This window comes from Zea mays, chromosome 6 (assembly GCF_902167145.1).
Source record: "Zea mays cultivar B73 chromosome 6, Zm-B73-REFERENCE-NAM-5.0, whole genome shotgun sequence".
Classification (NCBI taxonomy): Eukaryota; Viridiplantae; Streptophyta; class Magnoliopsida; order Poales; family Poaceae; genus Zea; species Zea mays.
In genome coordinates, this window is record NC_050101.1 from 173,507,468 (window position 1) to 173,527,546 (window position 20,079).

At 49.5% G+C, this 20,079-nt stretch overlaps 3 protein-coding genes across 3 annotated transcripts; all 3 read left to right on the forward strand.

Moving 5' to 3' along the window:
- Nucleotides 1–8,454: 8,454 nt before the first annotated feature.
- LOC103630676 (plant/F18B13-26 protein) lies at nt 8,455–10,803 on the forward strand. The gene is made up of 2 exons (XM_008651725.4): nt 8,455–9,174; nt 10,433–10,803. The coding sequence occupies exon 1, from the start codon at nt 8,855–8,857 to the stop codon at nt 9,164–9,166; it is 312 nt and encodes a 103-aa protein (XP_008649947.1). The 5' UTR covers nt 8,455–8,854; the 3' UTR covers nt 9,167–9,174; nt 10,433–10,803.
- An 877-nt stretch (nt 10,804–11,680) lies between these two features.
- On the forward strand, nt 11,681–14,143 carry LOC100285523 (polygalacturonase). The gene is made up of 9 exons (NM_001365189.1): nt 11,681–11,942; nt 12,020–12,151; nt 12,296–12,466; nt 12,553–12,579; nt 12,683–12,890; nt 13,170–13,251; nt 13,326–13,434; nt 13,512–13,628; nt 13,742–14,143. The coding sequence occupies exons 1-9, from the start codon at nt 11,802–11,804 to the stop codon at nt 13,976–13,978; spliced, it is 1,224 nt and encodes a 407-aa protein (NP_001352118.1). The 5' UTR covers nt 11,681–11,801; the 3' UTR covers nt 13,979–14,143.
- A 3,293-nt stretch (nt 14,144–17,436) lies between these two features.
- Nucleotides 17,437–19,963, forward strand: LOC100285007 (probable polygalacturonase At1g80170). The gene is made up of 8 exons (XM_008649732.4): nt 17,437–17,574; nt 17,664–17,795; nt 17,920–18,096; nt 18,246–18,453; nt 18,703–18,784; nt 18,892–19,000; nt 19,124–19,261; nt 19,388–19,963. Exons 1-8 carry the CDS (start codon nt 17,437–17,439, stop codon nt 19,688–19,690), a joined length of 1,287 nt encoding a protein of 428 aa, XP_008647954.2. The 3' UTR covers nt 19,691–19,963.
- Nucleotides 19,964–20,079: the final 116 nt, after the last annotated feature.

Genomic DNA, 20,079 nt, shown 5'->3' on the forward strand with positions numbered 1-20,079 from the left:
ACGCAGTGGCGGCGGCTGCCGGCGCGGTAGACGACGACGGTACGGCAGAGGGGAAATAGAAAGAGAAAGAAACCTGACGGCGGCGGTGCGGGGGCGCGGGGCGGGGATGGCGGCGTGGGGACGGGCGCGGGGACGATCGCCGGCGAAACCCTCGGGGTCGAAATCCAGCAGCCTGACGGCGTCTTGAAGTGAACTGGCGCCTAGGGGACTTGTAAATTTTTCGGCTCCCGCGTGCCACCCTTTATATAGGCGCCATTTCTACTGGCGGTTGACATAGAGAACCGCCAGTAGAAATTATTTCTACTGGCGGTTGTCATAGAGAACCGCCAGTAGAAATGGCTTCTACAGTCTGTGGAAGCCATTTCTACTGGCGGTTCTCTATGACAACCGCCAGTAGAAATTGTTTTTTATTATTATTTAACATAGTTTTTTATATATTGTTTTACTTCACTTTTTATATATTATATTAAGTATACTTTTATATATTGTTTAGTATACTTTTTATATATTTAATTAGTATAGTTTTTATATATTAAGTATACTCTCTCCTCTATCTCTCCTCTATCTCTCCTCTCTCTCCTCTATCTCTTCCCTCTCTCTCTCTCCTCTATCTCTCCTCTATCTCTCCTCTCTCTCCTCTATCTCTTCCCTCTCTCTCTCTCCTCTATCTCTCCTCTCTCTCTCTCTCCTCTCTGTCTCCTTTCCCTAGCTCCTCTCTCTCCCCTCTCCCTCTCTCTCTCCAAGTCCTCCCTGCTTTTATTTTACCTCGCGTTCTAGGTGATAAACCATGACCGGGAAAAAGACCACGGCTTCCTCTGACGGCGGCACTCCAAAGAAAGCCAAGGTGGTGGTGGAGGATGAGGAAGAGGCGGGGTTGGAGGATGAGGAAGAGGCGACTGTGACACTATCCGTGGAGAAGGACGCGCTGGAGTGCGACATCTGCTGCCTACCCTTCCAGTCCGAAGTTTTCATGGCAAGTCAGATTACCATGCATGTATATATACAGTACATATTGATCGGTAGGCTCCAGCATGATGTTCTGCTCTGTGTAAAATCAGTGCAAGAACGGGCATTCTAGATGTGCAAAGTGCTGCATCCGCACGGTGTATGAAATGGATTCACATTTTGTGCAAAGTGCTCTGTGTAAGTGCTGGACCTGCTCCGAGCGCATTGGCAACAATAGCTCTCTCTCCTCTCTCTCTCTCCCCTCTCCCTCTCTCTCTCCAAGTCCTCCCTGCTTTTATTTTACCTCGCGTTCTAGGTGATAAACCATGACCGGGAAAAAGACCACGACTTCCTCTGACGGCGGCACTCCAAAGAAAGCCAAGGTGGTGGTGGAGGATGAGGAAGAGGCGGGGTTGGAGGATGAGGAAGAGGCGACTGTGACACTATCCGTGGAGAAGGACGCGCTGGAGTGCGACATCTGCTGCCTACCCTTCCAGTCCGAAGTTTTCATGGCAAGTCAGATTACCATGCATGTATATATACAGTACATATTGATCGGTAGGCTCCAGCATGATGTTCTACTCTGTGTAAAATCAGTGCAAGAACGGGCATTCTGGATGTGCAAAGTGCTGCATCCGCACGGTGTATGAAATGGATTCACATTTTGTGCAAAGTGCTCTGTGTAAGTGCTGGACCTGCTCCGAGCGCATTGGCAACAATAGCTCTCTCTCCTCTCTCTCTCTCCCCTCTCCCTCTCTCTCTCCAAGTCCTCCCTGCTTTTATTTTACCTCGCGTTCTAGGTGATAAACCATGACCGGGAAAAAGACCACGGCTTCCTCTGACGGCGGCACTCCAAAGAAAGCCAAGGTGGTGGTGGAGGATGAGGAAGAGGCGGGGTTGGAGGATGAGGAAGAGGCGACTGTGACACTATCCGTGGAGAAGGACGAGCTGGAGTGCGACATCTGCTGCCTACCCTTCCAGTCCGAAGTTTTCATGGCAAGTCAGATTACCATGCATGTATATATACAGTACATATTGATCGGTAGGCTCCAGCATGATGTTCTGCTCTGTGTAAAATCAGTGCAAGAACGGGCATTCTGGATGTGCAAAGTGCTGCATCCGCACGGTGTATGAAATGGATTCACATTTTGTGCAAAGTGCTCTGTGTAAGTGCTGGACCTGCTCCGAGCGCATTGGCAACAATAGCTCTCTCTCCTCTCTCTCTCTCTCCCCTCTCCCTCTCTCTCTCCAAGTCCTCCCTGCTTTTATTTTACCTCGCGTTCTAGGTGATAAACCATGACCGGGAAAAAGACCATGGCTTCCTCTGACGGCGGCACTCCAAAGAAAGCCAAGGTGGTGGTGGAGGATGAGGAAGAGGCGGGGTTGGAGGATGACGAAGAGGCGACTGTGACACTATCCGTGGAGAAGGACGCGCTGGAGTGCGACATCTGCTGCCTACCCTTCCAGTCCGAAGTTTTCATGGCAAGTCAGATTACCATGCATGTATATATACAGTACATATTGATCGGTAGGCTCCAGCATGATGTTCTGCTCTGTGTAAAATCAGTGCAAGAACGGGCATTCTAGATGTGCAAAGTGCTGCATCCGCACGGTGTATGAAATGGATTCACATTTTGTGCAAAGTGCTCTGTGTAAGTGCTGGACCTGCTCCGAGCGCATTGGCAACAATAGCTCTCTCTCCTCTCTCTCTCCCCTCTCCCTCTCTCTCTCCAAGTCCTCCCTGCTTTTATTTTACCTCGCGTTCTAGGTGATAAACCATGACCGAGAAAAAGACCACGACATCCTCTGACGGCGGCACTCCAAAGAAAGCCAAGGTGGTGGTGGAGGATGAGGAAGAGGCGGGGTTGGAGGATGAGGAAGAGGCGACTGTGACACTATCCGTGGAGAAGGACGCGCTGGAGTGCGACATCTGCTGCCTACCCTTCCAGTCCGAAGTTTTCATGGCAAGTCAGATTACCATGCATGTATATATACAGTACATATTGATCGGTAGGCTCCAGCATGATGTTCTGCTCTGTGTAAAATCAGTGCAAGAACGGGCATTCTGGATGTGCAAAGTGCTGCATCCGCACGGTGTATGAAATGGATTCACATTTTGTGCAAAGTCCTAACAATAATCAATTACATGACAAGTCCTAACAATAATCAATTACATGACAAGTATATAATCTAGGAAGCTATTGTTCTGCCTTGTCCATCGTGGCGTACCCAGGGCAACGAATTGTGTGGGATGCTTCGCTCAACATTCCTTATCTTGGTTGGATGGTCTATGAAAAGAGACATGTCGTTGAACTGGTTAAAATCCTCTAAATCAGATACACCATCAACTCCTATAGCTTGTTGTTTTCCAGGAAAAACTACATGCTTCGGTTTGTCGGTGCTTTTCTTCTCATTGTTAGAAATGATCTGTTCAGCATAGAAGACCTGTGCAGCACGATTAGCAAGGATCCATGGGTCATCTTTGTAACCTACCTTACTTAGATCAAGAACTCTGACCCCATAGTTGTCTACCGTGACATGTTTGTCTTCAACCCATTGACATCGGAAAACCAAGATCTGAAATGTACCATAGTCTAGTTCCCATATGTCCTCAATAAAGCCAAAATATGTAATAATCTCACCAGTTTCATCATCTATGGCCTCGCATCGAACACCACTGTTTTGTTACATGCTCTTTTTGTCCTTGGACTTGGTACAAAATGTGAATCCACTAATGTCATAGGTTTGCCATGTTGTGACCTGGCGTGATGGTCCAGATGCCAAGCCCTTGATGGTTTGTTCTTCTATTGTTTCTCCACGTGGAATGTCCTTCACCATTAGCCATGTGTTGAACCGCTGCTTATGTTGCTTCATTACCCAATCATCCGTATGCCCAGGATTTTGCTCGCGAAGCTCATTGATGTGTTGTTGGATAAATGGCTCCATTATCGTTAGCTGATGTAGGATGCTCTGATGTGCCTCAAGTACTATATCGTAATCCGGTGGGATGAAAGATTTCCGTCCCATCCTCCCGCTTCCATACAGTCTACCCTCGTGTCGTGACGGAGGCAGACCTATTGCAACCTGGTCTTTTAGGACACTATTGCAGAATGGACCTCCGGACTCAATGGCCTCTTCGGTACAATACCCCTCTATCATGGATGCCTCGGGACGAGCACGGGTTGATACATAGCCATTCAGTATTGACATGAAACGCTCATACGTCCACATTTCATGCAAGTACATAGGACCCAATGCCTCTATTTGTGGCACCAAGTGCACCACAAGGTGCACCATAATATCAAAGAACGATGGAGGGAAACACATCTCAAACTGTGATATTGTCTCCACTGCGAATTCCTGAAGAGATGCCAACTCATCACGGCCAATTACCTTTTGTGAAATCCTGTTGAAAAAGTAGCACAACCGTGTGATTGCCATCTTTAAAAACAAAGGATTTATAGCCCTGATGGCAATAGGTAGGAATGTAGTCAGCATGACATGGCAATCATGTGAGTTGTAGTTGGTGTTTGTCAGGTCTTTCATTGACACAATACTCCGTATGCTAGAGCAGAATCCGGATGGGACTTTCAAATTCTTGAGCCAAACACACATCGCATGTTTCTCATCTACATTGAGATTGTAGCTTGCTGCTGGGAGATGGTACTTCCCATTTTCTTGAAGAACGGGATGTAGTTCCTTTTTTATGCCTAAATCTACCAAGTCCATGCGTGAATTGAGCCCTTCTTTTGTTTTGCCCTTTATGTCTAGCAAGGTGCCCATTATGCTTTCAAACACGTTCTTCTGAACGTGCATACCATCGATCGCATGTCGCACATCTAACTCTTTCCAGTAAGGCAAGTACTCGAAGAAAATAGACTTCTTCTTGAATATAGCCCCCGGAGCTGGTTTGGCATCCTTCCTTGTTTTTCCGTCTTTTGTCTTCTTCCCGAAAACAAACTTGATATTCCTGACTATTTCAAAAACTCTATGACCTCTATTGTTACCCGATGGAGCAGTAGAATGTAGTTCACCATTATTGTCGAAGTACTTATCCATCTTTCGCATGCGGTACCTGTGTCCTTCCAATAAAAAGCGTCTGTGCCTCATGTAAACTATCTTCTTAGATGCAGCAAGGGATACGTAAGCAGTTCCATCAATGCATACTGTGCAACCAACCTTTCCCTTAAACTGGCCTGATAATGTGAAGAGAGCAGGGTAATCGTTGATCGTAACAAAAAGAATTGCTCTCAGCGTGAATGAACCTTTACGATACTCATCCAACATTTGAACACCCGTTTCCCACAATATTTTCATATCCTCCATTAAGGGCTCCAAAAATACATCCATGTCAACTCCAGGTTGTGTAGGTCCAGAAATAAGGATGGTTAGCAAAATGTACTTCCGTTTCTGCATCAACCATGGAGGAAGGTTGTATATGGTGAGGATCACCGGCCATGTGCTATTCTTGCTGCTCCTCTCAGCAAATGGGTTCATTCCATCAGTACTCAGTGCGAACCTAACATTTCTTGGTTCATCGGCAAAGTCTCGGTGGTTGTCATTGAAATCTTGCCACTGCTTCCCATCGGCTGGATGTCGAAGCTTCCCATCGTTTTTGTGCTCATCAGAAGCATGCCAGCTCATAAGTCTGGCATCCTCAGGATTAGCGAACAAACACCTCAATCGATCGACGATGGGGAGGTACCACATCACCAAAGCAGGAATCTTTTTGAGCGCATAATAGTCTACTTCTTTTTCTTTGCTCGTGGATTTTGAAGTCTTTTTTTGGGCTTTCTTTCGCTTCTTTCCTTTAGACACGGATGCAACACACTCTTCCTCTCGATAGTCTTTATTCGTCTTGTACCTACTTGCACCGCACTTTGGGCAGCTCTCCAAGTCTTTATAATCATCACCTCGATAAAGAATACAGTGATTTCTACACGCGTGGATCTTCTCCACACCCATAGTGAGCGGACTGATTAGTTTCTTTGCATAGTACGTGTTAGCAGGCACTTTGTTCTCCTTTGGAAGCATGTCTGCGATAATACTCAAGAACGCATCGAAGCCAGCATCAGACACACCATATCTAGCTTTTAACATCAACAGCTTTAGCACAGACCGGAGCGTCGTGAACTCTTTGGTACAACCCTTAGACTCGTCGTACAAAGGCTCTTCTGCTGCCTTCTTTAGGGACTCCATACCTTTCATTAAGAACATCGATTGATCTGTATGACGACGCAACATTGCCTCTAGCAACTCTGCATCTTCCTCATCCATAACACTTGGCAGAACATGAGGTCTATCATGTTCATTTCCTCCAGCGTAACCATGATCAGTAACATTTTGCACTACATGTTCGCTCTGTGGAAGAGGTTGGTGTGTCTCGTGAACGAACTGAAATCTGTCGTCGATGTTCTCAGGGTTTCCAGTCGTATAAGGCGAAGAGCTACCCTCTCCATGCTTTGTCCAAATTGTGTAATCCTTCATAAATCCTCGGCATACCAGATGAGATATGATTTGTTCTGTGTCATTAAATACAGCAGCATTTTTGCAGTCCATGCATGGACAATATATGTGTTTTGTCTTTGTTCTCCAAGCATGGTTCGTAGCGACATCAATAAACCTATGGACCTCGGATATGTATGATGGATCTAGCCTTGATAAGTTATACATCCAGGATGTCCTCTCCATCACCACCTGTAAAAAAGTAACATAAACACACAAGAACCAAATAGAGAAAATAACCTAGCTATACACTTTCTCTCAAATGGTGAAACCCTAGATCCAAAATGTACTAATTTGAGGGAATAGAGAAAATAACCTAGCTATAGTACTAATTTCACTGGCGGGTTGCTTAAGAAACAGCCAGTGGAAACCTTTTTTCACTGGCGGTTATCCTAACACAACTGGAAGTTGGGCTGCGAGCTATAGTTCTTGTCGGGAAGGATGAAGGGGTGAAACCCTATATCCAAAATGTGGCTAAATTTGAGGAAAATGAACAAAAATTGGCAAGAGGAACATAAAACCAAACTTTCCTAGCCATACTCTTCTCTCTAACACATGGTGAAGGCCTAGTTCCAAAATTGAGCAAAGATGAACAATAATTGGCAATTAAAACATAATTAAACCAACCTTTCATAGCAACTAATAAAAACAATCTTAATTACCAAACCTATCTTCTTCTCTCTCCACACAACACATGAACCATTCATTAAACAACTTAATATGTCATGGATAAACTGGATTTGAGAACTAAACATGAAAAAGGAGAGAGGATAGACAAAATCTAACCATATTAAACAACTTTATTTGAGGGAATAGAGAAAATAACCTAGCTATACACTTTCTCTCTCAAATGGTGAAACCCTAGATCCAAAATGTGGCTAAAATTGAGCAAAAATGAATAAAAATTGACATTAGCAACATAAACCAACCTTTCTTAGCAATCTTCTTCCAAAAAATGAAGATCAAAACCTCTCCCCATGTATTCTGTGAAATCTGGACCTCCAAAATCGCCTCCAATGGAAGTTGGCTGCGAGCATACAGTTCACTGTCGGAGGAAGAAGAGGGGTATTTATAACAGACAGTTCACTGGCGGTTGGCTTAAGAAACCGCCAGTGAAAATTGATTTCCACTGGCGGTTATCTTAACACAACCGCCAGTGGAAATAGGATGTTTCCACTGGCGGTTAAGTTAAGATAACCGCCAGTGGAAATCAATTTTCACTGGCGGTTGGTGTTACACAACCGCCAGTGGAAACATCCTATTTCCACTGGCGGTTGCGTTAAGATAAACTGGCGGTTTTTAAAACCGGACCCACCTGTTTCTTTCACTGACGTTTGATAACGAAAACCGCCAGTGAAAAGTTGAACGTGCCGCAGGCTTTGAGCTCTTTTCTACTAGTGACAAGCACAGCATAGGGGCTATCATCTGCTTCGGCTGTTGGGTGGGCACTTGGGCTACACCTGCAGCCGCGGCCAAGCAACAGCCAGCCAAGAGCTGTTTAGGCCCTCCATTTTTTTGCCCCCAAACTAGTTCTAAACGAGCACCGTGATTAATAAAGGCTAACACTGGTTAGCGCAGTCGATGATTATATTATCGATAGATGATGTGGTGGGCGGCATAGACAAGTTGAGCATATACGACGTAAGGCTTCATGTCATTTCGTCACCATCGTACATATATACAACGGCAACATGCATGATTTGACGGCCGAACCCGGCGACCCCCACGATTGACTTGCCCCCCTTTTTTTTTTGAAGCAGAAGCAGTACGCAAATGTGATGGTGTAGGTAACGGTGACATTGATATGCACACCTTGATTCTCCCTTTCATGGAGCTGGTCCACCATCTTGGACCAGCAGCCGTCGTGCCGGAACCGCCATTCTTTCCCGGCTGCGGGCGCCACTACCTTGCTTGCACGGCCACGGCTCGCTGCCGCAAACGCTGAGTAGGCTAGGCTCATCAAGAAGCCATCAGGCCCCGCGCGGGGCGTCTTCTCCTTCCATGAACGCGACGCCGCCTGCTCAGGCAGCTGGGCCAACTGCAGTACTGCACCAGGAAACGGAGCAGGTGGGATCATCCGGTCAGCTGACCACAGAGTAGCATTATCGCAAGGAAGCCGCGGCCTTTTTCTTTTGTCGCTCATTCGTCTGGGTCAAACGCACACGTCCCTTTCGGTTCCCTCCTCCATAACAGATTTTTTTAATCGCATTCGCAACCGCCCCCGGCGACGACGGCGTCTAGCGTTGTACAGTCCTGCCGCCGTATATCTATCTGTCAATCAATCTACCTGCACCGCTGCACACAAGTCCAACGCCGGCTCTCTCTCTCTCTCTCTCTCTCTCTCTCTCTCTCTCTCTCTCTCTCTCTCTCTCTCTCTCTCTCTCTCTGGCTCTTTGCTGCGTGCATGGCGGGGCTGCAGCGGTCCAGCGAGACGTTCCGGCGGTCGGGCTCGTCAGGGCTTGTGTGGGACGACAACAAGAGCTTCTCGGGGGAGATCAAGCCGGCGGAGGAGGACGGCGGCGCGGGCGCGGCGCGGGCGGTGGAGCGCAGCCGCTCCACCGGGCACGCGCACGCCGGGTACAGGGCCACGGGGCGCGTGCCGCCCGCGCTCGACCCGCCGTCGCCGCGCGTCGCCGTCTGCGGCTTCTGCAGGCTCTTCGGCGGCGGAAAGGGCAAGGATGGCGGCAACGCCAAAGCCAAGGGCAGGCGCCACTGACTGATCTTGTGCGTACCACCTCCGGCTCCGATCGATCGGAACAGAATTCGGTAGCTTTCGTATGTTATTCCAAATTAAAGCCACTGTAACGGTCGCTTCATTAAAATTACAAGAAAAAATCACAGAAATTTCTGACACAGAGACATTTTGACCCTACAAGAAAATTAGAATAATTTATGACGGAGTGCTTAGTTTTTTCCCCCCCTCGTCTCTGTAATCTTGTATCTGAGATGACTGTGTAGAGTGCAACCGCACAAGTGAATCCAGTTGCCAGTAGTGCCAGCTCCCAGCTCCCATGGATCTGATCGTGCTTTGTGTTCTCTGTTCTTCCTTCAACGGACAAACAAACACGAAGGTTACAGCTCGATTCCTTCCGGAGACGGGAAAAGCTCAGTTACCTTGTGCACATTCGAGGGAACAGAGCAGATGACACGCAGCTTTCAGATAAGCTCGTTTGGCTGTTTCTCCAGTTCGGAATCACCAACAGATATGTTCCTTCCTTCACGCTTCCCTCCGCTTCTCGTTTTACGCATGGAATCGTCCACACCACTCTTCTGCCTCACGCCACTCACTGACGACGACGACGATCGCGCGCGGTGGCCTGCTTTCTTTGACGAGTTGAAAAGCTGGACTCCGGATCCGGATTCCTTCAGCGTTCCACATCTGCCGCGAGATCGATTTTCTGGCGGCAGCGTGTTGGAACTTTCCGTTTCCGACGTAGTAGTAGTAGAAGGAAGGGGAAAAAAAGGCAGAGAGAGGGGAATCGTTTTTAGGAGCAGTTCAAAGTTCAAACAACCACGATTCAACAGCTGCAAGTTCCAGACTTTGCAGTGAGGAATCGTTTTTAGAAGCTGCCTCTTGTGAAATTTTTTTCTTCTTTAAACAGAGCAGACATTAGACGTGTCTGAAGTCTGAACTGCATTTCGTCCTGGAAAAGAAGGCCTCATTTCTTCGTCCCCCAAAAAAAATCCTGCATCAGTACTGAAAAAAAAACTTGTGTGCCCCAATAATAAAAGGCCGTACATACAGTACCCCACAATAAAATCGATGGAATACCCCCCGGTAGTTCGTGTTTCTCATTTCGATTTGTACTCCGTAGATTAAGATTGACATCATATCATATTCATTCATTTTTTTTCCCTAAACGATTCATAGATGAAACTGACTTATAATAACCAAAGGAAGAAGTCATAAAACTTAAAACAAATGCCGTTTTATCTTTAATCCAACCGATGATTTGACCCAATTGATGCCTTTTTTATCTAGAGACAGGAAACGTGCGAGGCGCTTGATTTTGACAAGCAAAAAGGCGGGCAGCAGCACGTCTCGTGGTAGCAGAGTGCTTGCCAAAGGTCAGAAAGGAAGGTGTCGAATCATTTGAGACAAGGTTGAAAAGGGCCGGCCGGACTGTCTCAGGTGGATGGCATGGCGCAAGTTCTACTGCTCTCGCATTGGTTCCTTTTCGGCTACTTTGGTTAGCTCTGGTCGTCACGAAATTCATGATCTGACCAAGAGATCATATAGGGGAAAGGTATCAGAACCACACTGAAAAAAGATAGAAAATTCTTGTTAGGTCTACTCGGTCCACCGAATTGATCATCCAACAGTAATATATACTCCTTCCATGTTAATTTTTATTTATTTATATACATAAGATTTTCTATATATTTATGTATACTCTGTTCCTAGAAAATTAGAACACCCTACACAGTTTGGAATATGATGAAATAACATTTTTTTTCTAACACTCCTCAAACATATCGGTAAGTGTTTGTCAAAAAAAAAATATAACATGTCCAGATATCAATGTTGTAGTTTGAAAACTTTGGATGGTGGACAAAAAGGAATAACACACAGAGGTGAAGGTGAGCATGTTTTATGATCGCACCGGTACTTATTGTACCCAACCTAAACGTACCCTGACACTAAAAAATGAATCCCTGGTCGTACCTGAAAGCCCGAATTGATGGGCATTTCCGTTCGTTCGTCAGTTTCAAAGCGCCGGGCCGAATTGGGGGATGAAGGAAGGCTAGTAACAGTTGTGCCTGTGTGCAAATCTATGATACATTGATAATACCCTATTCAATTTGCCCTTGAAAAAAATCACATCCAAACCGCCCCTGCTGAATTCCTTTCCTTGCCATTGATTCGGAGAAACTCTTGCAGACTTCATGGCATGTCTGTTTAGCATCCAGTAACCGGCAACGGCAAAAGGGGAGTAGAGAGAGGGACTGCCGTGGTCCAGCTTCACCTGGCCAGAGCATGAACCGAGAGGCGTTTCCACCGCCAATCGCGGGCGTAGTCCGTAGACGGCAAATCTCGTGTCCGTCGCGCGTCACTCACCAGCTTAGCTTCCTCCGGGTCCGGGGAAAGGCAGACGCAGAGCCGCCGGCACAGCACAGAGGCCGCGCGCACATGCATGCTACCCGCTAGGTGTCGTACTGCTACTACTACTGCTGCCACAGTGCACCACCTACTTCTTCCAGCAGCACACGCTGGCGCCTACTAGTACTTCTCCCGTCCTCCCCTCTCCTCTCATCAACCTCTGCTGACCTCCCCGACCCCCGAGGCCGTTCGTTCGGTGCCTGCACTGCGCAGCAGCGCCGGCTGCTGGAGCTGGTCGGCGCGCGCAACAATGGCCAAGGCCGTGCCCTCGCCGCTCGCGGCCGTGGCCGTGTTGGCGCTGCTCCTCCTGTGCCGCGGCGCCGAGGCCCGCGTCCTCCTCACGCTCGACGACTTCGGCGGCGTCGGCGACGGCATTGCCAACGACACCCAGGTACGTACGTCGGTACGTGACCTGCTTGCTTGGCAACGGTGGACCGACGGCCGGCCGCTCTGTTCCGGAATCCGCAGGCTCTCCTGGACGCGTGGGCCGCCGCGTGCAGCTCCACCCAGGAGGCCGTCCTCGCCGTGCCGGCCGGGAAGGTCTACCAGATCTGGCCGGTGCAGCTCTCCGGGCCCTGCAAGAAGAGGCTCAAGCTGCTGGTACGTCACGTGCCCTGCCCCTGTCCATCCTGGCGTACGTTATACGTACTCGTTGCTCGCTCGATCGGTCGCTCATCAACGCTGGTCGGCTGGTGTGGATGTGGTGGTGGCGTGGCGTGGCGTCTCGGCCGCTGTGCGCGCTAGATTTCCGGCGCGATCGTGGCGCCGTCGAGCCCCGACGAGTGGGCCGGGCGGGACCCCATGAAGTGGCTCTACGTCTACGGCGTCGACGGCCTGTCCGTCAGCGGCGGCGGCACCATCGACGGCATGGGGCAGCAGTGGTGGGCCAGCACCTGCAAGCGCAAGAAGACCCAGGTAAGTAACAACCAACCACCTAACCCGTCTGAGCCTGCACCTTTTCGCAATGAAAGCCGCCTCCCTGAAGTCTCCTACTCTTGCAGCCGTGCTACTCGGGGCCTCGTCCAAAGGTGAACGAACGCTCTGCTCCTCTTTGTCTCAGCTGGTTGATCGCCGACGGTGGATGCGATCCATCCTTATTCCGTCTTTTGCGTTGCATTGCATGGCATGCAGGCGGTGCACTTCGAGGAGTGCCGGGAGGTGAGCGTGCAGGGCGTGACGCTGCAGAACGCGCAGCAGTTCCAGCTGACGTTCACGCGCTGCTCCTGCGTGAAGGCCAGCTTCCTCCGGGTGGTGGCGCCGGCGGACAGCCCCAACACCGACGGCATCCACCTCAACGACACCTCCCACGTCCGCATCACGGACAACCTCATCTCCACAGGTCCGTTGTCCGTCCACGCTTGCCCGATTAAATTATATATATTCGCAGGCACTCATCAGTAAGACCGTCAAAGCCGCCGCCGGTGACTAGTTGACCGGACAGATTGAAGTCCAAAATCGCTGCTGGCCTGCTTATGCTGATGCGTGTTGCACATTGGTTCCTTATTGCATCATACAAATTTCCAAATCTGTAATTACTAGTATCGTTATTGTTGAAGAAATATTCGTGGCTGGCTGCTGCTAGTATTTGACTAAAGCGGTTCTTCACGCTTCCGTGCAGGGGACGACTGCGTCTCCATGGTCGGCAATTGCTCTGACGTCCGTGTGAAAGACATCTCATGTGGGCCTGGCCATGGCATCAGGTGACTCCCTGCTCTTCTACTCCTCCATTCCAGGATCTGATCTCTGACACAGGGACTAACAACGTGCGCGTCAGCATCGGAAGCCTTGGAAAGAACCGGACCACCGACATGGTGGAGGACGTGAAGGTCGACACCTGCTTGCTCACCAACACGACCAACGGCGTCCGTATCAAGAGCTGGCAGGTAAAACACCTGACGCTGTGTGACAGGAGCAGAGAGCCACCACACCCTCCGGCTCCAACACGTGCGATTTCTTTCAGGGAGGCACGGGCTTCGCGCGGGACCTGCGGTTCGAGAACATCGTGATGAGGAACGTCTCCAACCCCATCATCATCGACCAGTACTACTGCGACCAGCCCACGCCCTGCGCCAACCAGGCACGCCATTCCTCAGTTCATCTGAATATCCAGAGCCAGAGCACAGCACACTGCTTGCATTGATGTCTCCGGTGGTATCTGAGGTCTGAACAGCTCTGCATGTGGCGGTGCAGACGCAGGCGGTGGAGGTGCGCAGGGTGGAGTTCGCGGGCATCCGGGGCACGTCGGCGACGCCGCAGGCGATCAGCATCGCGTGCAGCGACGCCGTGCCGTGCCGGGACCTGGAGCTGGCGAACGTCAACCTGACGCTGGAGGGCGGTGGTGCCGGCCGAGCCACCGCCCTCTGCTACCGGGCGTCGGGGAAGAGCGCCGGCACCGTGGTCCCGCCGTCCTGCCTCGCCAGGTCCTGACTGAGACTCACCTAGCGAAGCAGTGGCCGAAGCGCGTATACACCCACATGCTGCATGGCTGTCGATTGGAGCTGTTGCCATACCCAAACAAAACCAACCTGTTGATTGTACACGCCGTTGTTGACGACAAGGAAACACAGAGAAGAAATATCGGAGCTTCTTACCTGCAAAATGTCGTTCGCACTTAAAAAAGGTTCGGATTAAAAAAACACAACTTGATTAAAAAATCTCTAGGAAAAAAAAAGAGTACATCATAGACATCTTCGTTTGATTTTTGACACTCACCGGAACCTCTACAAAGGAAAAATTAAAAGACAAGAAGGGAAAGATTTGATAGAGTTTGGGGCCTTGGCTTCTGGCTTAGTTTTGGACTAAGTTTTGGATGAGACAGGGTCAACCTTCTCCTCACACTCCCATGCACAATTCATCTTCCCACATATATACTGTCATGAGGTCGATAGACTTCACTCCTAGATTCTACTCCATGATGGAGGAGACTGCATCGATGTGCTTTGGCAAGGGGTCCCCCCTCATCCACTCATACCGCGGCACTGATCGCCAATCCAATAACTCAAGAAACTTCAACTCATGATTTCCACAATAAAAAATTCAATGGACAGTCAAGATATTAGTAGTTAGCACAAAGCTAAACACCAACACGTCCGACCACGGTAGGTTGGTCCGTGTTGGGGGTAAGGATAGAGAAAGAAGAGATGCTATATATAATAGAGAAAAGATGGGGGAATTTCAAGGTATGTCGTATAGTGATAGGCTAAGATTGCAATATGTAGAATTGGGATTCAAGTGAATGAGTTTAATTTGTTAGTATAGTCAAGAAGATCTCAAAATAATTTTGAGGTTGGAAGCCTAAATCCACGCATAAGGAATGGGCAAAGACAACAATTTTATCGGCATATGGCGAGAAGGTTTCCTTACTAGGGATGCACCACCGAATTATCTTCTTGTCCTACAACAATCCCGCCGCATGAAGATGGGTTTGTTTGGTTTCTGGATAACTATGTCACGCTTTACCTAAGTTTAGACGTTCGAATTGGCAGAAAAGTTAGGCAGAGTGTGACAAGTTAGGCAACGAACCAAACAGACCTTCCAACTCTTGCATGCTTGCGGTGAATGTTGGAGCAGATTTCGGGATTTGGTGGCGGCGGAATCATGTGTTCGGTGCAAAGGGCTCTATGGAAGACGTATGGACAACTGTGATGTGCGTTTGGTGGCATAGAATATGAACAGACGGTTCGTGGAAGTTGAAGCATTGTTGGGCATTTTTTATAATGGGTTATGGAAGCTTAAGTACCACAAAGAGTTTCATTACAACCGACAGAATTTAAAGCGCTAGTTCAACAAATTGAACGAGTCCTAGATAGTGAGTTGAGTCTATAGACTCGAGGGCCATGCCGGGGACACGGTCGAAGACGGATCAACATAGACTTGAGAGCCATGTCAGGGACCCGGTCGAAGACAGATCAACATAGACACAGTAAATTCAAGACATTTTTAGAATATTCAAGAAGAGAGTCTTATTTGTCTGAATCAATGACTCGACCAAATAAGATTTACGGTCTACTTTTAATATAATATGTACTATAAAACACATGGGATCGGCGATCATGACCAGAAGGAGGTGTACCGCGAGGCGGACTTCAGAAGCACAAATACATCGATGATCTTATCAAAACAAAAGATATAGCAAAGATTATAACAGATAAGGAAGAGTACACTTGTGAAGATAGAGTTCAACTTATACACGACTCGGGACTGACTCGATCATGACTCCAACTAGATAATCCGACTCGATGTCTATTCTAAAAACCATCGCTCCTTCTTAGAATACAAAAGGAAGGTGGAGAGAGCCCTATGAGGGTAGATCCAATCAGATCATTAGATCATAATACAACAATTACCACAAACACGACGTAGGATATTATCTCGCGTCGAGAACTTGAACCTATATATATCATTGTGTCTCACATGTCTTTACTTTTAGTTTTCGACCACATGACATATCTCATATAAATACAACCGAACAATCTTTAACCATTGTCATGTTTAAGGACTAGAAAGAATTATCCATCTCCTATAATCCGTCATCTCAGTCTTATCAATGATCTCATTAGAAAGAATTGTTCATCTCCTCTAATTCGTCGTCTCGACCCAATCAATCTCCTCTAATTCGTCATCTCGACCCAATCAATGTTCTCATCATCTCAAATCCAATGACAAAGATCATTGACGCAAAAGATATGTCGATGCAAAGGGTCTTGTATGAAGCTAAAGTAATAGTCTATTCTTTAGCAGGTGAGGCAAACTCTTACTGCCTCTTTGGAATGGCTCCGGGGAGCTCCGGCTCCCGGCTGACCAACGTCCGACAGCTCATATGCGTAGACGAGAAACACTGCAGCGGCTCCGGCTCCGTTAATCCCGTAAAATGTATTCTCACAGTGAATGACTCCCTCCCAAGAGCCACAAGAAAGTGGCTCCATGGCCAGAGCTGGAGCCCGAGCATTTTGGAGCCCCCAAACACGCTCTTATTCAAATTCTCCATCGCAATATTCTCGTGCGTAACCATCTAATTAGAAAACTATGCCTAGGTCTAAATTTCCTACGATGCCTCGATGGCTATTCAAGGCTCCAATAGAAATAGCAAAACAAGCATTGGTGTTTCAGTTCTTCCTCAGCCTACTAGGACCCTCTCTCATGCTTCCTTTTTCAGGTGGCTATTCCAAAAGCTTTGGATCTCTCGAGTCAGAACCTCAAGACCCAAATTTTGGTGCTAAGCTGGTGGCAGCTCTTCAAGAGGTGACCCTATTTAGCGACGATTAAATATTTTAAGGGCTAGTTTGGCAACATTATTTTTTCATAGGATTTTCAATTTCCAAGGAAAAATGAACTAATTTGCTTTAGGAAAACGAAAAACACTTGGGAAAATAGAGTTTCCAAACTAGCTCGAAGTGTGATGTTCTCATCTCCAATTCTCAACTATGTCCTGCGATTAAAAAAATGCATGTAAGTTTGTTTTTTTTCAACAAAACAACGGATCGCTTATAAAATGTCTCTAAAATCGCCATCTGTTCTGACACGATGGATCATCTGCAGTGCAGCAGTAGCGCTGACCTTGTTGATGCCGTTTTCATCTTTGTTTCGGAACGTTAGATTGCTCGATGGGGCACCTGCAGCACGGCTGCCTGCTCTGGCCCATTCTGGGCTTCTGGCACGCCCCTCCGTACACGTAACACGCGCGCGCGCCACCCTGCGGAGTACGGCCTGTGCACGCGCTGACGCGCGCGCGCCACCCATCCTTGTGACCGTGTCCGTCGGGCGAGCCTGCGGTCTGCGCGCTTCAAGTAGCACCCTACCGGTGCGCGCGCACCTCAAAACGTAGTCAAGTGAGCGGTCTCATTCTGCTCTGCTGCTGCAACTGCAAGCGCGGAATCTGTTCGATGATGGCGCGGGGCGCCGTGCTGCTCCTGCTCGCGGCCGCCTTCGCCGCGGCGCTCCTGCCGGACGCCGCGGAATCCCGCATCCTCCTCACGCTCCACGACTTCGGCGCCGTCGGCGACGGCGTCGCGGACGACACCAAGGTACCCCCGCAGCGCCCGTACGCACGCTTCAGCGCGGCCCCAATGCGACTGAGACTGACCGCCAACGCCTCCTCGTCTCTCTCCCCAAGGCCTTGGCCGGCGCGTGGACGGCCGCGTGCGCCGCCGCGGACGACGTCATCCTCAACGTGCCCGCCGGCGGGACATTCCGGATCTGGCCGCTCACGCTCGCCGGACCCTGCAGGAGCGAGATCAAGCTGCTCGTAAGCACGCTCAGCAACCGTATAATCCGTTACCGTCTCTCTGCTCACGCGCACTGGCTCTGTTCCGTTCTTGCCTCACCCACCCTCCCGTCGCCGGGCGCGTTCTTGCCTCGCGGTCTCTCAGATTTCCGGGGACATCGTCGCGCCGGAAAGCCCCCAGGACTGGGGGCAAGGCCAGAGCGACCAGTGGCTCCACTTCCACAAGGTTCGGGACCTCACGGTCACCGGCGGGGGCATCATCGACGGCAGAGGGCAGCAGTGGTGGGCGCAGTCGCTTGCGCGCGCGCAGCCCGCTCCCAAGGTGAGCTTACGCGCGCGCTGTTCGATTGGAGGTTGGCTCCAATGGAACTGGAGCCGGCCACCGAGGTTAGGGACGGAGTTCCGAGCAGCAAGCCAGGAACTCACCGCGTGTTGTCTTCTGCTGCTGCTGCGTCTTTCTTTCATCCGCAGGCTGTTCACTTCGAGGACTGCCAGGGGATCAGCGTGAAGGGCATCACCTTGCAGAACAGCCAGTCGTACCACCTGACGTTCACCCGGAGCTCCGACGTCGAGGCCAATTACCTCAGGGTGACCTCGCCGGAGCACAGCGTCGACACCAAGGGCATTCACCTCGTTGACTCGTACAATGTTCACGTCATGGATAACCTCATCTCCACAGGTATCTGTAATCTTCCGACCCTCCATTCCCCTGCTTCATACAGGTTCAGCAGACGAGTTTGGTTTTCAGAAAACAATCTCGCAACAATGTATGCATGTGCCAGGGAAAAAAAAGTACGCTTCACTGAAGTTGGCTAGAGATTCAGTAGAACGAACACTGGAAACACTTACTCATTGCACAAACTTTGGGTACTGTTAAATCGTTGAGCATGTCATGTGATTTGCCCCGGTTTCCCTTCGTTTCGTGCAGGTGATGACTGCGTCTCCATAGTGGGCAACTGCACGGATGTCCGTCTAAGAGCCATCTCATGCGGACCTGGCCATGGTATCAGGTACCTTGCTAGCTGACTGTCGTGGTGTTGCCTCTTCAGATTTGTATCTCCCCACAATTTCCTGGTTTGCTAGCACAGCTAAGCTAATAGTACTCGGCTGCGATTAGCATCGGAACCTTAGGAGTAAACAGCTCCGTCGATTACGTGGAGAAGATCAAAGTCGACACCTTGTTCATCTCAAACGCCGAGAACGGCGTGCGCGTGAGGACCACCGAGGTAACAGCAGCCGACAGTTTCGCAATTTCTCCACCTGAATCAGAGTAGCCTGCTCATATGCGCGAGGAAGCTCAGGTGAAAACACCGTAAAAGTAAAACCTTTGTGGTCTGTGTCTTCTCCAGAACGGCGGCGGCGGCGGCTTCGCTCGCAAGGTGAAGTTCGAGAGCATCGTCATGAGGAACGTCACCAACCCCATCATCGTCGACCAGGGGATCTCCTCTGACGATCCGCCACCTTCATCGCCTGAAGCAGTAGCACTGGTACACCACACACTGATCAGACTTCCATCACTGTCTGCCTTTACGCCGCGGGACGCCGCAGCATACATTAGTGTCCGGCAAGCAGTGTCTCTGAACTCACGCGCCGGAAAATTCTGCGCCGCCCAGGCCGCGACGGCGTCGGCGGCAGTGCAGGTGGAGAAGATCAACTACATCGACATCACGGGCACGTCGGCGTCGGAGCGCGCGGTCACGTTCTCGTGCAGCGACGCCCGGCCGTGCAGGCGCCTGTCGCTCGACAACGTGAACCTGACCCAGGTGGACGGGAGCGAGGCGTCGTCCTACTGCCGCCAGGCGTTCGGGAGGAGCGTCGGCACCGTTGTCCCGGAGTCCTGCCTCTCCAAGGAGGACTTCGTCCACCACGTCCCGCCGCAGCGTTCTGAGGAAGACGGAGAAGACTCAGAATCGTGAATCTGTGGCGGTTCCTGCTTGGCTCTGGCCAGATTAGTTTTGTCAAGGGATCTCTGATACTACTAGTTGCTTCGGATTTTTGTTGGAACTATAGGTGTTGTTGGGGCTTTTCCCCTAGGCCTAGTCCTCTAGTGCAGTGCAGATCTGTCTGTGTGAACTGAAGAACCATGTTGCTGCCCAACTTTGGTTTCCAGTATTCCTAAACGTTTCCAGCCTTTCTGTGACTAATGACGCTAAACACCATTTCTATGTATGATTCAGATTCTTTTGATATATAGGGCATATATACACGTTCAGAGCATATCGGACTAGCTCAGTAGGATTAGGATTGGATGGTCGATCATGGCATGAATACACGTCTTTCTGTTGTCAAGTTGGCAACGCAAGCA